Source organism: Anomaloglossus baeobatrachus, chromosome 3, assembly GCF_048569485.1.
Source record: "Anomaloglossus baeobatrachus isolate aAnoBae1 chromosome 3, aAnoBae1.hap1, whole genome shotgun sequence".
NCBI lineage: Eukaryota > Metazoa > Chordata > Amphibia > Anura > Aromobatidae > Anomaloglossus > Anomaloglossus baeobatrachus.
The window spans coordinates 115593639-115615541 of record NC_134355.1 but is presented as its reverse complement, the minus strand read 5'-3'; the positions used below and the strand labels follow the sequence as shown (position 1 = coordinate 115615541).

The following is a 21903-nucleotide window of genomic DNA, read 5'->3' as shown; positions in this document are numbered from 1 at the left end:
GGCTTACAGAACTTGGAATACTGATGTTAGAAGTGTGGTGACATCAGTGGAGAGTGTGTGGAATAAATGTAAAGTTTCATCATCCTATCTCGTTTCTTTCTGGCTAAAGTAGAAAGACTTAGCAGCCCCTCGTGGAAACACGGGCACTATTTCTACAATTGTTACCCACTCCTGGTTTTGGCTTAGGGTATGATTCCACTTGTGCATAGCTTCCGATGCGAGAGTGTACCGCCCCGTGCTCGGCTGCAGCCGAGCCGCTCGGATCTGGGCTTGCTGGTGGGTGGCTCGAGCGTCTCCGGATCCGGGGGCCCTGTGGTCACTTCAATCTGAAAGGGGCTGGCGGTTTAGGGGACGTAGGTGTACGGCCGGAGCCGTGGTTAAGTGTTTGTGACGTCACCCACGGAATGTGGTGAAGGTGGACACCACCGCTGCGGTTTACGGGGCACCCGGGGGAGATGTTACGCAGCAAGTGGTTAATCCCTCCGTTGGTAGGGATGGTGGCCCCAGGACCCGTTGGGGGTGTTTGGCGGTGCAGGGAGATGGGCGGCCGGAGGGCACTGGTGTACTCACGATTAGAAACACACACAAGTCTCTGGTAAACCAAGGTGATGGTGGTCGGTGCCCTCAGCCGGCTACAGTCTGGTCCCCCACCCGATTGGTGGTCTCTGCCTTTCTCCTGCACCTGTTTGTGATGATGGACTACCTGAACTTGCAATACAGGAGTCCGCTCCCCGGCTTGTAGATGTCGGAAGAGCCCTTTGCCCGCAGACGCTGGCCCGTGGGATCTCTCTGCCATGGCGGTGGCTTTCTATCCCCCTCGTTGGGATGTTGTCTTCAGTCGGGACTTTGGGTGGGAAAGGACCTATAGTCCTGGCCGCAATCAGTTAATTAGCTAGCCCCCAGTAGCTTCTGGACCTAGCTTCAGGGTCTGAGTACCCCCCTTTGTGCTCCGGTTTCCAGTCGATTCCCCAGGTCGGTACCGGCGGGCCACTACCCTGTCCCGGTCCACCACGGTTCCACCAAGCCATCTTCCCGGCTCCTGCAGGCAGAGGCCTCCATATGCCTCCTACCCAAAGGTGCCCGGGCTCCAACCCTGGCACCTTTCAGTCTGCTACAGGCCTGTCACACAGGCCTGACCTCCTCCATTCAACTCTCAAACTAGACTCCTAAACTCAACTGACTTGTGTTTCCTGCCTCAGGCTCTCTGAACTCCTCGGTGGGCATGCCAACCGCCTGGCTCCTTCCCCTGGTGTGTCTATCCAGCACTGAGAGAGGTGACTAGGGTTTTAATGGTTTGGCTGCTGGCACCTTGTTAGGGAACTGGTGTTGTGCGGGGCTCTATCTGTGACTACCTGGCTGGTCCAGGGCGTCACAAGAGCATCAGAAGCAATTTGCTAATGACCCTCTGCTGCGCGTGTGAGCCGAGGGTCATACAACTGTGATGCAATCTTGCAATTGTATCAAAGCTGCGGAGAAGAGAGAGGGAGCACTTTCTCCCCATCTCCTCTGCTGTCTGTCTCTGCGTATATCCCACTGCAGTTGGATGACATGCAAGTGCAGTGCGATGTTTCACACGCTCCCATATACTTGTATGGGGGTGCGTGAGCCGAGACTCGCTGCCAAACGCAGTATGCTGCGATTCATTTTTCTTCCGGATATGGCTTGAAAAATCAATCGCAGTTGGACTTTGCCCAATAGTTTTGCACTAGAGTGAGAGCAATCCGATGTTTTATCGGATTGCACTTGTACATGCAAAACACATGTGGAAGCGAACCCTTACAAATACTGAGGTAAAAACCTCACCAAATACTCAACATGTACACGTAGCCGAGTTCTGGGGAAAAAAGTGTAGTCTGAGTGAAAAGTGAATTGTCTGCACACACAGTAAGGGTTGTCATTTCTACATCCAGATCATGACTGCCCTATAGGACAAAAACACACTTCCGCATAAAAAACGTACGTGTGACATGGTCCGTTTTTCGGGTCCGTGTTCCGTTTTTTTGGGTGTTTCTCTGGTACGTATGACATCCGTGTGATGGTGTATGCTATCCGTGTGCGCGTGTGGAATGTCCGTGTGTGCGTGTGGAATGTCAGTGTATGTGTACGTGAAATGTCCGTGTGTAACGTCCGTGTGTGTGGTAAAATGTCGTTGATACATGTCGGCAGACAGCAGACAGAGTTGCGCGATGAGAATGAACTCGGGTGAACTTCACCCGACTTCATCTTCATACTGTGGCTCTGTCTGTGTCGCGTATTGATTAGCGGTCACCCGTGAAGGACTCACCAGTGACCGCTAATCCCCAGAGTGACTGAAGTGAGCAGCGCGATTAGTGCTGCCGTCACTCAGGCTACCCGCGGCTAGCTGGATCCTCCACCCGTGACCACAACTCACCTGTGACTTCATCGCTGTCACTCGGGCGACTTGCTGTCACGGTTGGAGGATCCAGCGGTGGCCGCAAGTAACCTGAGTGACGTCATCGCTGATCGCGCGGCTCACCTCAGTTGCTGGATGGAGGTGACAGGAGCGGCGGTGTTCTTCTGCCGCTCCTGTCACCTTCATGTAGCAGAGCTGGAAGCGACGCTGGAACTCCGTGGATTATGCCGGACATGGATGGGTATTTGGGGCATAATAAATTGGTGAACGAGGGTATTTGTTATTGTTTATTATTTCAAATAAAGGATTTTTTCATGTGTGTTTATTAACTTTAACTTGCAGGTTAATCATTGGGGGTGTCTCATAAATGCCTGCAATGATTAATCTAGGACTTATTGGCAGCTATGGGCTGCCATTAATTCCTTATTACCCCGATTGCCAACGCACCAGGGCAAATCGGGAAGAGCCGAGTAGAGTCCCAGAACTGTCGCATCTATTGTATGCGGCAATTCTGGGTGGCTGCTGGCTGATATTGTTGGGCTGGTGGGCTCCCCATAACATGGGGCTCCCCATCCTGAGAATACCATCCTTCAGCCGTATGGCTTTATCTTGGCTGGAATCAAAATGGGGGGGGACCGCACGCCGTTTTTTTTAATTAATTATTTATTTATTTCACTGCACAGTATAGAGCCGCCCACCGGCTGCTGTGATTGGGTGCAGTGAGACAGCTGTCACTCAGCGTGGGGGCGTGTCTGACTGCAACCAATCATAGGCGCCGGTGGGCGGGGGAAGCAGGGAATACGAGATTGATTAATGAGCGGCCGGCATTTTCAAATGAATTGAAGCCGTGTATTTTCGGCACAGCTTTTCCTCGCTGCTCTGGTGATCGAGGATTGATAAGTATGAGCCGGGGTAAGAAAAAGGCCGAGCGCCAATGTAAGTATGACTGAGAACAGCAGAAAAAAAGGTAAGTAGACTGACTTTAATAAATAAAAAAAAATAGATCGCTCGTTTAAAAACGCACACGGATGAAACGTGCTGAACACGGACATGCTCCATGTGCCGTCCGTGCAGGCACGGACCCATTGACTTTAGCGGGTCCGTGCCTGCGTGCTGACCGCCAAAAACGGACATGTTGTCTGTGCGGGAAAACGCACACACGTACTTATCACACGGACACACTATCCGTGTGATTTTACGCGTGTGTGCCATCACCCATAGAATAACATGGGTCTCCGTGTCTCCGTGTTTCCGGTACGTGCAAAAACGTACCAAACACGTACCGGAGGCACGGATGTGTGTTGTGGGCCATACAGTGTCCAGTCCTTGGTGGCAGCCGGTCTTCACTTTTGCACCAAACGTCCATGCCACGTCATCTTGGATGCCTCTGGTGCACTTACTACGCCCCTTAATGGTCTGATATGCCGGGCACAGGAGTGAGGACCAGCTGCCATGAAAGCCTTTGACTTCACACCAAACTAGGACAGCACAAATCAAATTTATCAGTTGGCCCATCACATGCTACTATTATAATAGTCCATGTGGAGTCCTATTTTTCTTTAGTTCTATAGCATGCACTAACAAATGCTCCTTAGTGTAATGATATTTTTGGCATGGCCAATATGGACTCATAAATACCGCCCACTTGGATCAACCTTAGCTGCCTATGCATCATGCACTTAAACTTCTTTAAAACTTCTTACCCTGAAAAAAACAGTAGTCATAAATGTGCATTACTGCTCCATGTAATGCCTATGGGTCTCACACAGACTGCTGCGCTCTGTACTTAGCTATCTATGAAATCTTAAAAGTGTTAATGATCTACGTGACTACCACTTCTTTCAAACTTCTTAGGAGCGCCCATCCTGGTGACCAGATGGAGTCCCAGCAATGGGACCTCCAGTCATCATACCTTTATCACCTATCCCATGGAAAGGTGGTGAATGTTTTTTTCATGGGCTAATCCTTTGCATATAGGCCATGTATGTGCAGACTTTTACAGAAAAATCTGTAACAAGGTCTCCCAGCTTTACACTGCACAGCGGATAGCGGTGAGTATCACTGTGCAGGGAAATACTGAGAAGGAGCCACTGCGATTGGCATTTGGCCCCTACTGATTGATGCCATATTCTAGCAACACATCATCATTTACTAAAATAGAAAAACTCCTTAAAGGGAATCTGTCACCAGGTTTTTGCTTCCCCGTCTGAGATCAGCATAATGTAGGGGCAGAAATCTTGATTCCAGTGATGTCACTTACTGAGCTGTTTGCTGTCATTTTGATAAAATCAATGTTTTCTCTGCTGCAGATCTGCGGCCTCTTTCACATGTCAGATAAATACACAGACGTTTTTCACTGACGTGTGAAAAACGCATATGTCCATCCTTGTGCCGTGATTCATGGCACACGTGGGTTGTCCATGTGCTATTCGTGATACATGATCCGTCATTCATCATCTGTGATAGCACATGGAGGTATACTCCCCTGTCCCCTCTCCTGCTGTCCGTGGTGCTGAACTCTTCGGTTTTGCTGTGTTTCTGCCCCCGCTGCAGCTACTTCCGGATCGCCGTGTCGTTCATAACTGAATATTCATGACAGTAATTAGCCGGCTCAGAAGCAGCAGCCAGCAGAGGCCGGAGACAGTGTCGCTGGAGAAGGTGAGTATAAAATGCTTTTTATTTTCAACGTCCGTGTTTTTCTTGTACGTGTTTCACGGATCATACCATAGTGTGGTTCGTGGGACATTAGTGATGCCAGAAAAAAATGGACATGTCTCCGGATACACGTGTACGCCACACAGAGACATGGTCAGTGAAAAATCACTGTGTGCGCAGACAAATTGATTTTAATTGGTCTGTGTATGTCCATGATTCTGGTACGTATAAAACCTATCATATACGTACCAGAATCAGAGATGTGTGAAAGAGTCTTTATACAGAGCTCATGAATATGCTGGACTACCTGGCAGCATGCCAAATAGTCATCTAATGATAATGTACTGTTGATTAAACAGAGTGATTTTATCAAAACTACACTAAGCAGCGCAGCAAGTGACACATCGCTGGAATCAGGATCTCTGCCCTTAAGATATGCTGTTCTCAAATTAGGTGTTAAAAAGTTGGTGAGAGATTCCCTTTAAATCACTGATTCAGGAAATTGTACTTTAAACTGCATAAAATTGTGGTCTGTAGGGGGAATTCTTTATGCACCAGCCTTGATCCAAGGTCTGATTTGGTAATACACCGTGTGCAGAATTATTAGACAAGTTGTATTTTAGGGGATTTTTTTTATTAGTAATCAACAACTAAGTTCTCAATCAACCCAAAAGACTCATAAATATCAAAGCTTAATATTTTTGGAAGTTGGAGTGTTTTTTTTTTAGATTTGGCTATCTTAGGAGGATATCTGTTTGTGCAGGTAACTATTACTGTGCAGAATTATTAGGCAACTTAATAAAAAACAAATATATTCCCATCTCACTTGTTTGTTTTCACCAGGTAAACCAATATAACTGCACAAAATGCAGAAATAAACATTTCTGACATTCAAAAACAAAACCCAAAAACATTATTCACCAATATAGCCACCTTTCTTTCTGATGACACTCAACAGCCTACCATCCATATATTCTGTCAGTTGCTTGATCTTTTTATGATCAACATTGCGTGCAGCAGCCACCACAGCCTCCCAGACACTGTTCCGAGAGGTGTACTGTTTTCCCTCCCTGTAGATCTCACAGTTTATGAGGGACCACTGGTTCTCTATGGGGTTCAGATCAGGTGAACAAGGGGCCATGTCATTATTTTTTCATCTTTTAGACCTTTACTGGCCAGCCACGCTGTGGAGTAGTTGGATGCATGTGATGGAATTGTCCTTCATGAAAATCATGTTTTCTTGAACGATACCGACTTCTTCCTGTACCACTGCTTGAAGAAGTTGTCTTCCAGAAACTGGCAGTATGTCTGGGAGTTGAGCTTCACTCCATCCTCAACCTGAAAAGGTCCCACAAGTTCATCTTTGATGATACCAGCCCATACCAGTACCCACCTCCACCTTGCTGGTGTCTGAGTCGGAGTGGCGCTCTCTGCCCTTTACTGATCCAGCTTCCGGCCCATCCATCTGGCCCATCAAGAGTCACTCATTTCATCAGTCCATAAAACCTTTGAAAAATCAGTCTTAAGATATTTCTTGGCCCAGTCTTGACGTTTTCAAAGGTGGTCGTTTTTCAGCCTTCCTTACCTTGGCTATGTGCCTGAGTATGGCACACCTTGTGCTTTTGATACTCCTGTAACGTTGCAGCTCTGAAATATGGCCAAACTGATGGCAAATGGCATCTTGGCAGCTTCACGCTTGATTTTCCTCAATTCATGGGCAGTTATTTTTCGCCTTTTTTGCCCAACACGCTTCTTGCGACCCTGCTGGCTATTTGCCATGAAACGCTTGATTCTTCGGTGATCACGCTTCAAAGGTTTCTCAATTTCAAGACTGCTGCATCCCTCTCCAAGACATCTCACAATTTTGGACTTTTCAGAGCCTGTCAAATCTCTCTTCTAACCCATTTTGCCAAAGGAAAGGAAGTTGCCTAATAATTAAGCACACCTTATATAGGGTGTTGATGTCACTACAGAGATTCACATCACCTGATTTACTTAATTGGTTGTTGGCTCTCAAGCCTATACAGCTTGGAGTAGGACAACATATATAAAAAGTATCATGTGATCAAAATACTCATTTGCCTAATAATTCTGCACACAGTGTATGCAGCAAATTAACTAAAAAAGTGCAGGCCTCTTACTGAATTTGGTGCTTTTTCAGCTGCCATGCACCTGACTCAGAAATGTTCTGCTGTCATAGACTCAAATCTACTTTTGATTTAATTTTGTAGAGTAAATTATTCAGAATCTTTTGGGCCATGAAACATTATGCCGCTCCTTCTAAGCTCCACCTGCTTTTTCAAAAAGTTGATGGACCTGATGTAAAAAACACTAAAAGTTGCCGATCTTTTGCACCCCTATACAGTATGCAAAGCTTTATGGCTTTTGTATCCCAGTTTTCTTGTGAAAATGACTTGGCATGTTCTCTCCAATGTGTATTTTCACACCTTCTACTATAAGGAAAGGATCGATGTCAGTAAATAAATTCTGTAAATCCTCACTGCAACTGTTCATATAAGGATGATGTGGGCTTATTATAATCCAACACACAAAGCTGATAATTAGAGATGATAATTAGTCTCATTAGTGGTCTTCACTCCCAGCATAAGATAAATGTGGCATTGTAGAGGTGTTTAATTCAATATCATTGTAATTGTATTCTTCTTGGATCATAAATTACAAATGACCTGAGAAAATTCACATTGCCTAAACCATTTTGGGTATCCGTTATTAGTAAACATCTTCAGTATGCGAGTATTCAAAACCATCCCGATAATTATACATTTGTCATTATTTTTACATCAGTGTGCTTGAATACTTTAATTGTATGCAGAAAGTGGATGCGAAATAGTAAAGAAGTTAATCAAATGGCTAATAGAATCCAGACACCCATCAGAGCGATGGGACTAAGCTTTAATTAATGAGCACAGATCCTACAGATAAGAACGCTGAACTTAATTAATATGATGTCTTCTGATCATTACACCGCTGGTGGTGTCTAGGAGAGGATAAAATAGACATGTTTAGTCACATGCATATGTAATCGATGCCGGGTGCTTTTATTCCACACTTTATAGTATTTCACATTTGTATTTTTCTTTTTTTTTTTCATTATTTTATAGCCGGTGACATAAATATTGAACACGTCACCAATTTTCTAAGTAAATATATTTCTAAAGGTGCTATTGACATGAATGTCTTCCTACATGTCGATAACAACCCATCCAATCCACACAGACAAAAAAATCAAACCATAGATGTCCATAAATTAAAATGATGTGTAATAATGAGAAATAACAGAGGAAAAAGTATTGAACAAATGAAGAAAGAGAAAAGCAAAAAGCCATGGAAAGTCATGACAACAGCTGAAATTTATCAGAAATTAGAACACAATCCTGCCACTTAGTGAAAAATATCATCTGGCTCAACTGATGGACTATTAAATAGTGTATACTCAGTGTATGTATATATTTACATACAGTACAGACACACCTCATTCAAAGAGTTTTCTTTATTTACATGACTCTGAAAATTGTAGATTCACATTGAAGGCATCAAAACTATGAATTAACACATATGGAATGAAATACTTAACAAAAAAGTGTGAAACAACTGAAAATATGTCTTATATTTAAGTTCTTCAAGGTAGCCACCTTTTGCTTTGATTACTGCTTTGCACACTCTTGGCATCCTCTTGATTAGCTTCAATAGGTAATCACCGGAAATGGTTTTCACTTCACAGGTGTGCCCTGTCAGGTTTAATAAGTGGGATTTCTTGCCTTATAAATGGGGTTGGGACCATCAGTTGTGTTGTGCAGAAGTCTGGTGGATACATAGCTGATAGTCCTACTGAATAGAATTTGTATTATGGCAAGAAAAAAAGCAGCTAAGTAAAGTAAAACGAGTGGCCATCATTACTTTAAGAAATGAAGGTCAGTCAGTCCAAAAAATTGGGAAAACTTTAAAAGTGTCCCCAAGTGCAGTGGCAAAAACAATCAAATGCTAAAAGAAACTGGCTCACATGAGGACAGCCCCAGGAAAGGAAGACCAAGAGTCACCTTTGCTGTGGAGGATATGTTTATCCGAGTCACCAGCCTCAGAAATCGCAGGTTAACAGCAGCTCAGATTAGAGACCAGATCAATGCCACACAGAGTTCTAGCAGCAGACACCTCTCTAAAACAACTGTTAAGAGGAGACTTTGTGCAGCAGGCCTTCATGGTAAAATAGCTGCTAGGAAACCACTGCTAAGGACAGGCAACAAGCAGAAGAGACTTGTTTGGGCTAAAGAACATAAGGAATGGACATTAGACCAGTGGAAATCTGTGCTTTGGTCTGATGATTCCAAACTTGAGATCTTTAGATCCAACCACCGTGATTTTGTGCAACGCAGAAAAGGTGAACGGATGCACTCTACATGCCTGGTTCCCACCGTGAAGCATGGAGGAGGAGATGTGATGGTTTGGGGGTGCAAAGCAGTAATGAAAGGAAAAGGTGGCTACTTTGAAGAACCTAGAATATAAGACATATTTTCAGCTATTTCACACGTTTTTGTTAAGTATTTCATGCCACATGTGTTAATTAATAGTTTTGATGCCTTCAAAGTGAATATACATTTTCAGAGTCATGAAAATAAAGAAAACTCTTTGAATGAGAAGGTGTGTCCAAACTTTTGGTCTGTACTGTATATTCAGCAGGTGAAATAAGTATTAAACACGTCACCAGTTTTTTTTTTATAAATATATTTCTAAAGGTGCTATTGATATGGAATTCTCACCAGATGCTGGTAACAACCCATCCATTCCACACAGACAAAGAAATACAGGGTGGGCCATAAGTATGGATTCATCCGTGATAAAATGGAAGAGGTTGCTGATATCACCTTTTCGTTTGTGGCATATTAGTACATAGGAGGGTCCAAACTTTTGAGGCCGGGTGACGCCCATGGCAGCCATCTGCAAAGCCACCATTTTCAACTTTAATTTTTTCAATGGGAAGGGGGTCATGTGACACATCAAACACATAGAGAATTGCACAAGTACAACAATGGTGTGCTCAGTTTTAACATAGCTTTATTCATTATCGCGTTATTAACACGTTTGTGACATGAAACAACGGCAGTAACCCACTAAAGGATGTGCTCAAAGTGCTGCCCATTGTGTTTAGTTGTCAACACGATTTTCTTCTCCCACTCTTGACACACCGAGAGCAATACCGCAGATCCAGGATCAAGGATGTCTGGCACCTGAAACAACGAATACAGGAGGCCTGTGGTAGCATTTCTTCTGCGGTCTTGCTCTTGGTGTGTCAAGAGTGGGAGAAGAGAATCGCATTGACAATTCAACACAATGGGCAGCACTAAGTGGCAGGATTGTTTTTTAATTAATAACTATCAGCTGGTTTCATGACTTTCAATGACTTTTTGCACCTTTATTTCGTCATGTGTTCACTACTTTTTCCATGTGTCATTTCTCATTATTACACACAACTAAATTTATAGACATCTAAGATTTGATTCCTTTGCCTATGTGGACTGCATGGATTATTACCGACAGCTGGTGAGAAACTCATGTCAATAGCACCTTCATAAACATGTTTACTTTGAAAATTAGTGACTTGTTCAATACTTATTTTACACTGTATTTAAGTGACAATCTACAATTCTGTATAGTATATCTGGCTCAGAATTTAGTAAATAGTTTGGAGCAAATATTTTGCTTTAAAGGGATTGCCTTACAGTTATGTAGAGGGTCTCACTTTGGCCTGTGCCCTAGTCCTCTCTACAGCGCAAGAGGATAGGGATGGTTGGCGGGGGTCTTGATTGGGTGTGTGAACTTTGTGTGTGCACGCCATACCTTTATGCAGATCCCCAAACAATCCAGGAGACTCCCGCCAGGGATTAATAATGGACACAGATTCAATTTTCTTGTGTAACAGTCTTTTATTAATATGCAAATAAGAAAGCCGCGGAGACCCCATCACGTGTTTCTCAACGCTGCCAGGAAACTAGCCAGGTCTTTCACCGGGAAGGAACAACCACGGGAAGGGCAGTCTCCAGTCAAGGAGACCACCTATACCAAACATGGTATCCATCCACAGACAGCCGTTTCGGGGTATTTACCCCTCATCAGTGTGGAGTAGGAATCTGGCTAGTGGGGGCAATGCCTAGTAAAAGACTACTTAAGCAAGCATTGTTGACCTTAGGGAGATCAACATATCCACTGCGGAGACACCATCACGTGTTTCTCAACGCAGTGATTCTAGAGCATTGCCCCCTGGGAAGTATGTTGGATATGTTGATCTCCCTAAGGTCAACAATGCTTGCTTAAGTAGTCTTTTACTAGGCATTGCCCCCACTAGCCAGATTCCTACTCCACACTGATGAGGGGCAAATACCCCGAAACGGCTGTCTGTGGATGGATACCATGTTTGGTATAGGTGGTCTCCTTGACTGGAGACTGCCCTTCCCGTGGTTGTTCCTTCCCGGTGAAAGACCTGGCTAGTTTCCTGGCAGCGTTGAGAAACACGTGATGGTGTCTCTGCGGCTTTCTTATTTGCATACTTCCCAGGGGGCAATGCTCTAGAATCACTGCGTTGAGAAACACGTGATGGTGTCTCCGCAGTGGATATGTTGATCTCCCTAAGGTCAACAATGCTTGCTTAAGTAGTCTTTTACTAGGCATTGCCCCCACTAGCCAGATTCCTACTCCACACTGATGAGGGGCAAATACCCCGAAACGGCTGTCTGTGGATGGATACCATGTTTGGTATAGGTGGTCTCCTTGACTGGAGACTGCCCTTCCCGTGGTTGTTCCTTCCCGGTGAAAGACCTGGCTAGTTTCCTGGCAGCGTTGAGAAACACGTGATGGTGTCTCCGCGGCTTTCTTATTTGCATACTTCCCAGGGGGCAATGCTCTAGAATCACTGCGTTGAGAAACACGTGATGGTGTCTCCGCAGTGGATATGTTGATCTCCCTAAGGTCAACAATGCTTGCTTAAGTAGTCTTTTACTAGGCATTGCCCCCACTAGCCAGATTCCTACTCCACACTGATGAGGGGCAAATACCCCGAAACGGCTGTCTGTGGATGGATACCATGTTTGGTATAGGTGGTCTCCTTGACTGGAGACTGCCCTTCCCGTGGTTGTTCCTTCCCGGTGAAAGACCTGGCTAGTTTCCTGGCAGCGTTGAGAAACACGTGATGGTGTCTCCGCGGCTTTCTTATTTGCATACTTCCCAGGGGGCAATGCTCTAGAATCACTGCGTTGAGAAACACGTGATGGTGTCTCCGCAGTGGATATGTTGATCTCCCTAAGGTCAACAATGCTTGCTTAAGTAGTCTTTTATTAATAGTTACGCACAGTACTTCAGTCACGTCATTACTGTGGGCACAACACTTGAACATTGTGGGCATAAAACACTTTACTTCAAAAGACACGTCTACCACTGACTGTTCCCTGGCTCTTGGTATTACTGCTGCTGTTACATTGTCCTTTCTTTCACTTGCTGACTCAAAACTAGTCCTGAAGGTCCTGTTCCTTCCAACGATTCTTGCCGACCTGCGCTCCCAATGAACAACGCTCACTTAGCTTCCCTGTTCCAACTTGTTCTCCCAAGTCCATATCAGCCCTCCACTATAGAACTAGTACTGCTGGACACAATTGTGCCCCTGGATGCCCGGGTTGGGGGTCTGGTGGGATAGAGCACTCCTCTGGTCCGTCCTACATTCCAGCAGCCCTTTAACACTAGAAGTCCCAGAGAGGGGTCATTTCACATTTCTACCTTTGTAACCCAGAGACGGGTCGAATAACCTGAAGGATTTTAGCTAACATCCTATAATCACCGTCTTTTGTTCTGTAATTAAGGCCATTACTGTCGCACCACAGAAGGTTGTTGTTTTCCATTGAGTTTAGCCATTAGTTTCTAGTTAGTTCTATTCAGTTTAGACTAAGGGTCATTTGACCCTCTTTCGGGACTTCAGGGGGGAGCTCGAAATTTCTGGGACTTCTAGTGTTAAAGTTACAGAACATGTCGCTTATCCACAGGATACAAGATAAATAGAAATGGTGCAAATGATTCTCAAGACTTGATCCATCATCCTTTGTTATGTTTGGCAGGTATGTGGGAGTTCTGAGAACCTCCTCTTTTCCAGACAGCAATGGCGGCTCTTCTTTTAATTTGCCAGCCTTCTGCGATGTAACATGTACGTCACACAGCAACAATGAAATCTCGCCAAGCTAGCTAATCAAAAGAAGTTAATGCTAGGAGGTAGAAGGAGGTTATCAAGGTTTCCATCCAGCACACTCAGATTACTGATGAATCAGGTCCTGCAAATCGATTTTGACCAAGTGTTTGATCTCTGGGGGTCCCACAACTGCGACTCCACAGATCACTAGGATGAAAGTCCTTTGTTTACTGATTCAAAGGAGCAGCACTGCCTTTGCTCACTGCTCCAGTCATTGCCTGAGTGGCAAAGATAGATAAAAAGACAGACAATAAATAGAGCAGAGCACGCGGTTGTGACAGCCAATGAACTAAACAGTGGGCACAAAACCTTTGTTTTCGTGATTAGTGTGGGTCGCTGCAGGGCCCCCCTAGCAATCAGACACATCACAGTTTGTGTCGCTAGGTGAAATGTTGTGGGATAGCCATTTATATTTTTCTAAGGGCCATTTTTATGAAGGCAATCTGTGTAAATAAGCACATTTCATGATTCAACAAGTCAAAATTGATTTAACAATATTGTAATGTATATGTGCTCCAAAATAGGGAAAAGGATTGTCTGTGCAAAAATATAATTTTACCAGTGGTTGGTTACATTATAAAATAATACAAAGCTGTGCTCACCTACCAGCATCCAGAACAGACCACTCTGTGGTCAGCATTGTTACTTATTTTTATATAGCGTTATCAAATTCAGTAGCACTTTACAGACATCATTATCATCACTGTCTCTGTTAATGCTCACAATCTAAATTTTCCTACAAGTGTTTCTTTGTAGTACTCAAAGGAAACCCACGCAAACATGGGGAGAACATACAAACTCCTTGTAAATGTTGTTCTGATGAGATTTGAACCGTGGACCCCAGCACTAAATAGCAACACTGCTAACCACAGAGCCACTGTGGTTGTACAATATAAGGAAATAGTCACAATTCATAGTGGCAAGAAGCAAGTAAGAGGACACTGTGGGAACAGAGGACAGGTGAAAATATTTTTTGTTGTGTGTATGTGTGAACAACGACATAATAGGGTACAAAAAGGGGACCAGAATGAGGACATTACTAAAGGATGGGCAGATTAATACACAGCACAAAGATGGGGCACATTATTAGAGGAGACAATATGGGCTCATTACTACAGGAGACAATAAGGGCTCATTAATACAGGGGACAATATACGCACATTACTATAGGAGGCAATAAAGGCACAGTACTACAGGAGGCAATATAGGCACATTACTACAGGAGACAATATGGGCACATTACTACAGAGGACAATATGGGCACATTACTATATGGGCACATCACTACAGGGGACAATATGGGCAAATTACTACAGGGGACAATATGGGCACATTACTACGGGAGACAATATGGGCACATTACTACAGGGTACAATATGGGCACATTACTACAGGGTACAATATGGGCATATTACTACAGGAGACAATATGGGTATATTAGTACAGGAGACAATATGGGCACATTACTCCCAGTAGCTTCTGCATTTCCCACCCTAGGCTTATACACGAGTCAATAAGTTTATCCAGTTTTTTGGGTAAAATTAGGTGTCTTGGCTTATTTTCGGATCGGCTTATACTTGAATATATACGGTAATATCTCTTGAAGGAAAAATCATCCTACTTTTTAGGATGAGAATGGAACAATTTTTTTATACGCTTATGCAATTCTATATCTAAGATTCAAACCTTTGAGCCCTATGAATACAATATTGATCTGGGCTGCATTACAGTATCAGGCATAGTACACAACGGTACCCAAACTTTTGCATCTGCCCATTTTTCTTTTTGCAATGTTTCAAATATAAAAGATGAAAATAATTGTATTTTTGGCTAAAATACAAAGGAAATGTCTCATCTGCCTTTTAGAGATCATTTAATCTTCAACTTGCTTAACTTTTCACAATAACAGTAATTTTGACCAGGGATTCCAAAACCTTTACATGCCACTGTATGCGCCAGCTACTTCATATCTCTGTTGATAGTCAACCTCTGAACCACCGCAGTCATCCATGTAATTAGAAGTTAGGGACAAGCTTAGGACTCCATGTGTGTACCACTATATATAGTTACATAGTTACATAGTTACTTAGGTTGAAAAAAGACCTAGGTCCATCTAGTTCAACCTTCCTCCACCAGTTCTACATTTGGTCACTAAGTCATTTATAACCAACAATGTTGTGTGTACTGAGGAAATCATCCAGCCCTTTTTTAAAAGCTGTTATAGTATCTGCCATTACTACCTCTTGTGGTCGGCATTCCACAGTCTGACTGCTCTAACTGTAAAGAACCCTTTCCTATTTAGCTGTTGGAATCGCTTTTCTTCCACTCGCAGTGAGTGCCCCCTGGTCCTTATTATTGTCTTTGGAAGAAATAAATCATGTGTCAGTCCTTTATATTGACCACACATGTATTTATACATATAAATGAGATCTCCTCTGAGACGTCTTTTTTCTAAGCTAAACAAATCCAACTTTTTAAACCCCTCATCATATGGGAGGCCTTCCATTCCTTGTAATAGTCTAGTTACCGCCTTTGAACTGCCTCTAACTTCTGAATGTCCTTTTAAAAATGTGGATCCCAAAACTGGATCCCATATTCCAGATGTGGCCTTACAAGTGATTTATAGAGGGGTAACAATACGTTGCGATCCCGGGATCTAATCTCTCTTTTTATACACCATAACATCTTGTTTGCTTTAGCAACATTTAATATTTTAATAATATTTGGCAAATTGCAGAGAATTCTTTTAATATGCAATGGGAAAAAAGTTTAAGCATAGTAATTACATCACAAAACGTAGTAAACTCTTTGATCTCATTGAAACCCATTCTTTGTCTTTGTTATTATTCTGATAAGGCATGGACGTGTGGGTTTTTCATTATCCCTGTGCCATGCTATACAGCATTCCCTCTGAGATCTAAACCAGACTGTGTGCATAAGTACTAAAAGCCAGAGGGATTAATGCTCTAATGGTATTGTAGCTGTATTTCCATAGTATACATACGGCATAGTACACAACGGTACCCAAACTTTTGCATCTGCCCATTTTTCTTTTTGCAATGTTTCAAATATAAAAGATGAAAATAATTGTATTTTTGGCTAAAATACAAAGGAAATGTCTCATCTGCCTTTTAGAGATCATTTAATCTTCAACTTGCTTAACTTTTCACAATAACAGTAATTTTGACCAGGGATTCCAAAACCTTTACATGCCACTGTATGCGCCAGCTACTTCATATCTCTGTTGATAGTCAACCTCTGAACCACCGCAGTCATCCATGTAATTAGAAGTTAGGGACAAGCTTAGGACTCCATGTGTGTACCACTATATATAGTTACATAGTTACATAGTTACTTAGGTTGAAAAAAGACCTAGGTCCATCTAGTTCAACCTTCCTCCACCAGTTCTACATTTGGTCACTAAGTCATTTATAACCAACAATGTTGTGTGTACTGAGGAAATCATCCAGCCCTTTTTTAAAAGCTGTTATAGTATCTGCCATTACTACCTCTTGTGGTCGGCATTCCACAGTCTGACTGCTCTAACTGTAAAGAACCCTTTCCTATTTAGCTGTTGGAATCGCTTTTCTTCCACTCGCAGTGAGTGCCCCCTGGTCCTTATTATTGTCTTTGGAAGAAATAAATCATGTGTCAGTCCTTTATATTGACCACACATGTATTTATACATATAAATGAGATCTCCTCTGAGACGTCTTTTTTCTAAGCTAAACAAATCCAACTTTTTAAACCCCTCATCATATGGGAGGCCTTCCATTCCTTGTAATAGTCTAGTTACCGCCTTTGAACTGCCTCTAACTTCTGAATGTCCTTTTAAAAATGTGGATCCCAAAACTGGATCCCATATTCCAGATGTGGCCTTACAAGTGATTTATAGAGGGGTAACAATACGTTGCGATCCCGGGATCTAATCTCTCTTTTTATACACCATAACATCTTGTTTGCTTTAGCAACATTTAATATTTTAATAATATTTGGCAAATTGCAGAGAATTCTTTTAATATGCAATGGGAAAAAAGTTTAAGCATAGTAATTACATCACAAAACGTAGTAAACTCTTTGATCTCATTGAAACCCATTCTTTGTCTTTGTTATTATTCTGATAAGGCATGGACGTGTGGGTTTTTCATTATCCCTGTGCCATGCTATACAGCATTCCCTCTGAGATCTAAACCAGACTGTGTGCATAAGTACTAAAAGCCAGAGGGATTAATGCTCTAATGGTATTGTAGCTGTATTTCCACGAGCTTCTCCGTGTTGCTTCCTGCCTCGGAATAATGGTCCTGAAAGAACAGCTCCGGTGGGCCTCGGCACTGAACATTGTGTGTTTCCCAGCTCCTGCTTCCTAACAGGCTGCATTAGTCCATTTAATCTCCAATTAGATTTCATGCAGTCATAAAGTAATCATTTACATGAGTTTTTACCTTTTATTTCAGCTTGTTACAGGTAAGGCCAGCAAAGTCTAGTGATGTAACATCTGTTAAAAACCTGATTGACAACCTACATGTCCATGAAAGCATACTGGATGACCTCAAGATCTACAATGAAGCACGAAGGGACGCTGTAAGTGGAGTTATTCAGAATTGGTATAAAATTGATTAACCCATCCCGAGCTTGTCGTTACTGACAGGTATTACGTTGGTAAATCTGAAGTCAATATTTGCTGCGGCGTGCTGTGTAAGGGGGCACATTCCTGTTGGCAAATCTGAAAATTATAGATTCCTCTGCTGTATGTAAACAAGGTAACAATTATTGAAAAGAAAAATCAAAGCATTTAATGCATCAATTTATTGTGCAGCCTTGGAGATTTAGAAGGTTTTACATAAGAGAAGCTAGAGTTATTCTACATTAGCAGCTGACCCCTGGTATTAGATAGGAATCTGCCCTGAGATCTAAGAATGTGTGGCTGTACCTTTTCTCCAATGTTAGAAAATAATTGAATAATGTACATTTCTGAAAATATATCCATTCTTAATTTATTAATTGTTCAGTTACCATCTGACATTTATGTGATATTCTCACTATTCAAACCTCGTTAATGAATAATAGGGAATATATATTATTCATAGTTTTGAGATGTAAAGACGACACAAATCCATTAAGTGAAACCTATAACCTAACATTCTGAGTCCGTGGAGGGCAAAATCCTCATGAGGCAGATGCAATATCTGACTTGTTTTCTGAATAGGCATCCCATCACAAAATCTGGTACTTATAACTAGTGATGGGCAAACCCCCCGATGTTTGGGATCAGTGGGAGCCTCACCCGAACTCTTGTAAAGTTCGTGTTCGGGGTCAGATATAATACGAACTTGCGTCCGAACCCCAAACTTGGACTTTACAGTTATGTGATGGGTCGGGGGGCTGTAAAATAAAGAATATAGTTAATTATAAACATTGTCATTATGCTTACAGGTTCCGCAATGCGTCCTGCAGACTCTGTCTCCTGGCCGCTTCTGCTTCTGGGTCCGATCATTTTTATGCCCCCGAGTAGCCACCACTGACTACAGGACCTTCCATGACATCATAGCCGTGTTACCAGTCTGGTGTGAATGTTGTATTACCTCATGGGTTACAGACTGGTCACATGGCTATGATGTCATGGAAGGTCCTGTAGTCAGTGGTGGTTACCAGGGGGCACAGCTGACCAGCCTCAGCTATGCACTCGGGTGTTTGTCTTCTCGCACAGATGTAGGAGAGCTGAAGATGCTCACCCACCTTTGGACTATGCCGAAGGTTTTTTTTGGGTAATAAAGTTGGAGTCCTAAATGTCTCCTGTTTTTTATTTCTAATAAAATATTTTTTCTCTGTGTTGTTGTTTTATTTTACTGTTAAAATAACAGACGATTACAGACGCTGTCACAGAGTGGGCGTCTGTGCTTGGATGCTGGAGTAACCTGAAACCAGCCCATACATTCTAGCATCTAGAATGTATGGGCAGATACAAAGTTACTCCAACAGCCAATCACAGACTCCCATTCTGCGTGACAGCATCTGTGATTGTCTGTTGGGTCCCTCACATATATAGTAGTGTAAAAATAAATAAATAATTTTAAAAAAATGACATAGCACTCGCTGTATTTTGATCGCCAGTCAGATAAAACCAGGCCACTGGGGGCTGGGATTCTCAGCGTGGTAAGGCCCAAGCGTTCTGGGCCCCCCCACGCTAAAAACTGCAGCCCACAGCCGCCCCTGGAAATGCCACATTGTTTCTTAGCGCCATTTCCAGGCGCTTTACCCGGCTCATCTATCGGCCTTGATGGTGGTGGCATGCTGGGTAATAAAGGGGTTAATACCAGCTTTGTATTCTCACCTGGCACAAAGCCCGAAAATCATGGTGTCATGTCAAATTAGACATGGCCACCATGAATTTGTAGCATACAGTAAAAAAAAAAACCCACAACACATATATTTCTAATAAAAAAAAATTCTAACAAAAAATTTTTTTAGAGACTCCATCTTTATTCTAAAAAATCCTTAGTCCGATGTAGTCCACAGTAGAGCAATGTCAGCTCTCCTTCATAGCTCTGTATAGAGAAGTGTCTCTACAAAACGAGAAGCAGGGAGAGCAATGTCAGCTCTGCTTCATCACTCGGTACAGACAAGTGTTTCTACAGAGCGAGAAGCAGGAAGAGCAATGTCAGCTCTGCTTCATCACTCTGTACAGACAAGTGTTTCTACAGAGCAAGAAGCAGGGAGAGCAATGTCAGCTCTGCTTCATCACTCTGTAAAGACAAGTGTCTCCACAGAGCGAGAAGCAGGCTGACACTGAGAGTATGATTCCACTTGCGTATGACTCGTGCGACTATCGCATTGCATCACCCCGCACGGCACACACTCTCCTGACAGGAACACCTTAGCTGCATGGAAATATATGCAGCCAACCCGCTTCTGTCAGGAGATTGTGCGCCGTGCAGGGTGATATCGATGCGAGACTCGCACAGTGACAGTCAAAGTTCAATCAAATCCATGAGCCATGGACTCGGGTGAACCCTGATGTCACTGCGAACACAGCCGAAGACTGCCGAGTGACAACAGGGCAGTGAATACCCTCGGAAGTTAATGATCGGACCTGGAAGCAGAAGAGGCCAGGAGACAGAGTCTGCAGGACGCATCGCAGGACCTGTAAGTATAATCATAATGTTTTTTTACTAATGTGCTTTCTTTTTTTACAGCCCCTGGACCCGAACTGGATCCGAACTGTAACACGAGCTTCTCAGGAAAGCTAGTATTCAGGATCGTGTGCACGAACACCATGTGTTCAGTACGGACCCCGAACTTTACAGTTCGGGTTCGCCCATCATTACTTATAACCTGTCTCCAGCCCCCGTCTCCAGCCCTAGTTTATCAATTTATTTGTTTTTTAAAAATAAAAAAATACAAAAGGTCCGCCATAAACCATGGTGAGGTCCTACAACGTTCGACAAAAGTGAACATGAAAAGACATAAAAAGAGACAATTATTTAAAAAATAAAGACAAGAGACACCCTCTTTTCCAATTTATTTCCCTGTCAAAGCCCTAATCCTGGTCCGCCGTAATGCAATTAGGGGGCCCACGTCGATCCCACACTGCTGGCATATTCAATGGAGAACCGAAGTTCCCCATTGTTTGTGAGAGCAGCCCCTACAGGCACACACACTGCTGTGTATGCTTCCCTGCGGTGACGTGGACCTAATAAGGTCAGCCCAGGTCGCCACAGGGGCGCCCTCAGCAGTGTGTATGTGGCTATGGCAGTGATGTCACGGGTTAATCGGAGTTCCCAATGAACTCTAATGAACCCGTAAAGTCACTCTCACTACACAATGAGCATAATAAGCGGGGTTGGAAGCATGTGACAGCAGCTAAGAAGACAGCAGCGCTGGAGACAGGTGAGTATAGAAATTAATTTTATCTCACAGACACATTTTTTCACCAATATGTGTCACACTGTTACACGGATTACATCCGTTTTTCGGTCTTTGTGACACCTGTGCTGGTGGAGAAAAAACAGACCTGTCTCCGTATGTGCGTGTGAAAACACGGCCATGTGAGTAAAACCATAGAATAACATGTTAAAAATGCATGTCAGATGTACCTGAAACACTGACGTCTGAAAGGGGGCTTTACACGCACCGACATCGCTAACGAGATGTCGTTGGGGTCACGGAATTCGTGACGCACATCCAGCCTCGTTAGCGATGTTGTTGCATGTGAAACGCAGGAACAACCATCAACAATCAAAATTACACACCTAATCGTTGATTGTTGACACGTCGTTCTAATCCCAAATCTCGTTGCTGTTGCAGGACGCAGGTTGTTCGTCGTTCCTGCGGCAGCACACTTCGCTATATGACACCGCAGGAACGAGGAACAACATCGTACCTACGGCCGCCGGCAATGAGGAAGGAAGGAGGTGGCCGGGATGTTACGGCTGGTCATCTCTGCCCCTCCGCTTCTATTGAGCGGCCGCTTAGTGACGCCACTGTGACGCCACATAAACCGCCCCCTTAGAAAGGAGGCAGTTTGCCGGCCACAGCGATGTCGCTAGGCAGATAAGTATGTGGGACGGGTGTTAGCGATGTTGTGTGCCACGGGCAGCAATTTGCCCATGACGCACAACCAACGGGGGCGGGT

General features: G+C 43.5%; 1 protein-coding gene across 4 annotated transcripts in view; it reads left to right on the top strand.

Moving 5' to 3' along the window:
- CFAP61 (cilia and flagella associated protein 61) overlaps positions 1 to 21903 on the top strand; it is a 447743-nt gene that overhangs the window by 159935 nt on the left and 265905 nt on the right. For all 4 annotated transcript variants that reach the window (XM_075339389.1, XM_075339390.1, XM_075339388.1 and 1 more), the window contains one exon: positions 17726 to 17852. In XM_075339389.1, coding sequence (XP_075195504.1) covers positions 17726 to 17852 — 127 coding nt within the window. The remainder of the gene's footprint in view (positions 1 to 17725; positions 17853 to 21903) is intronic.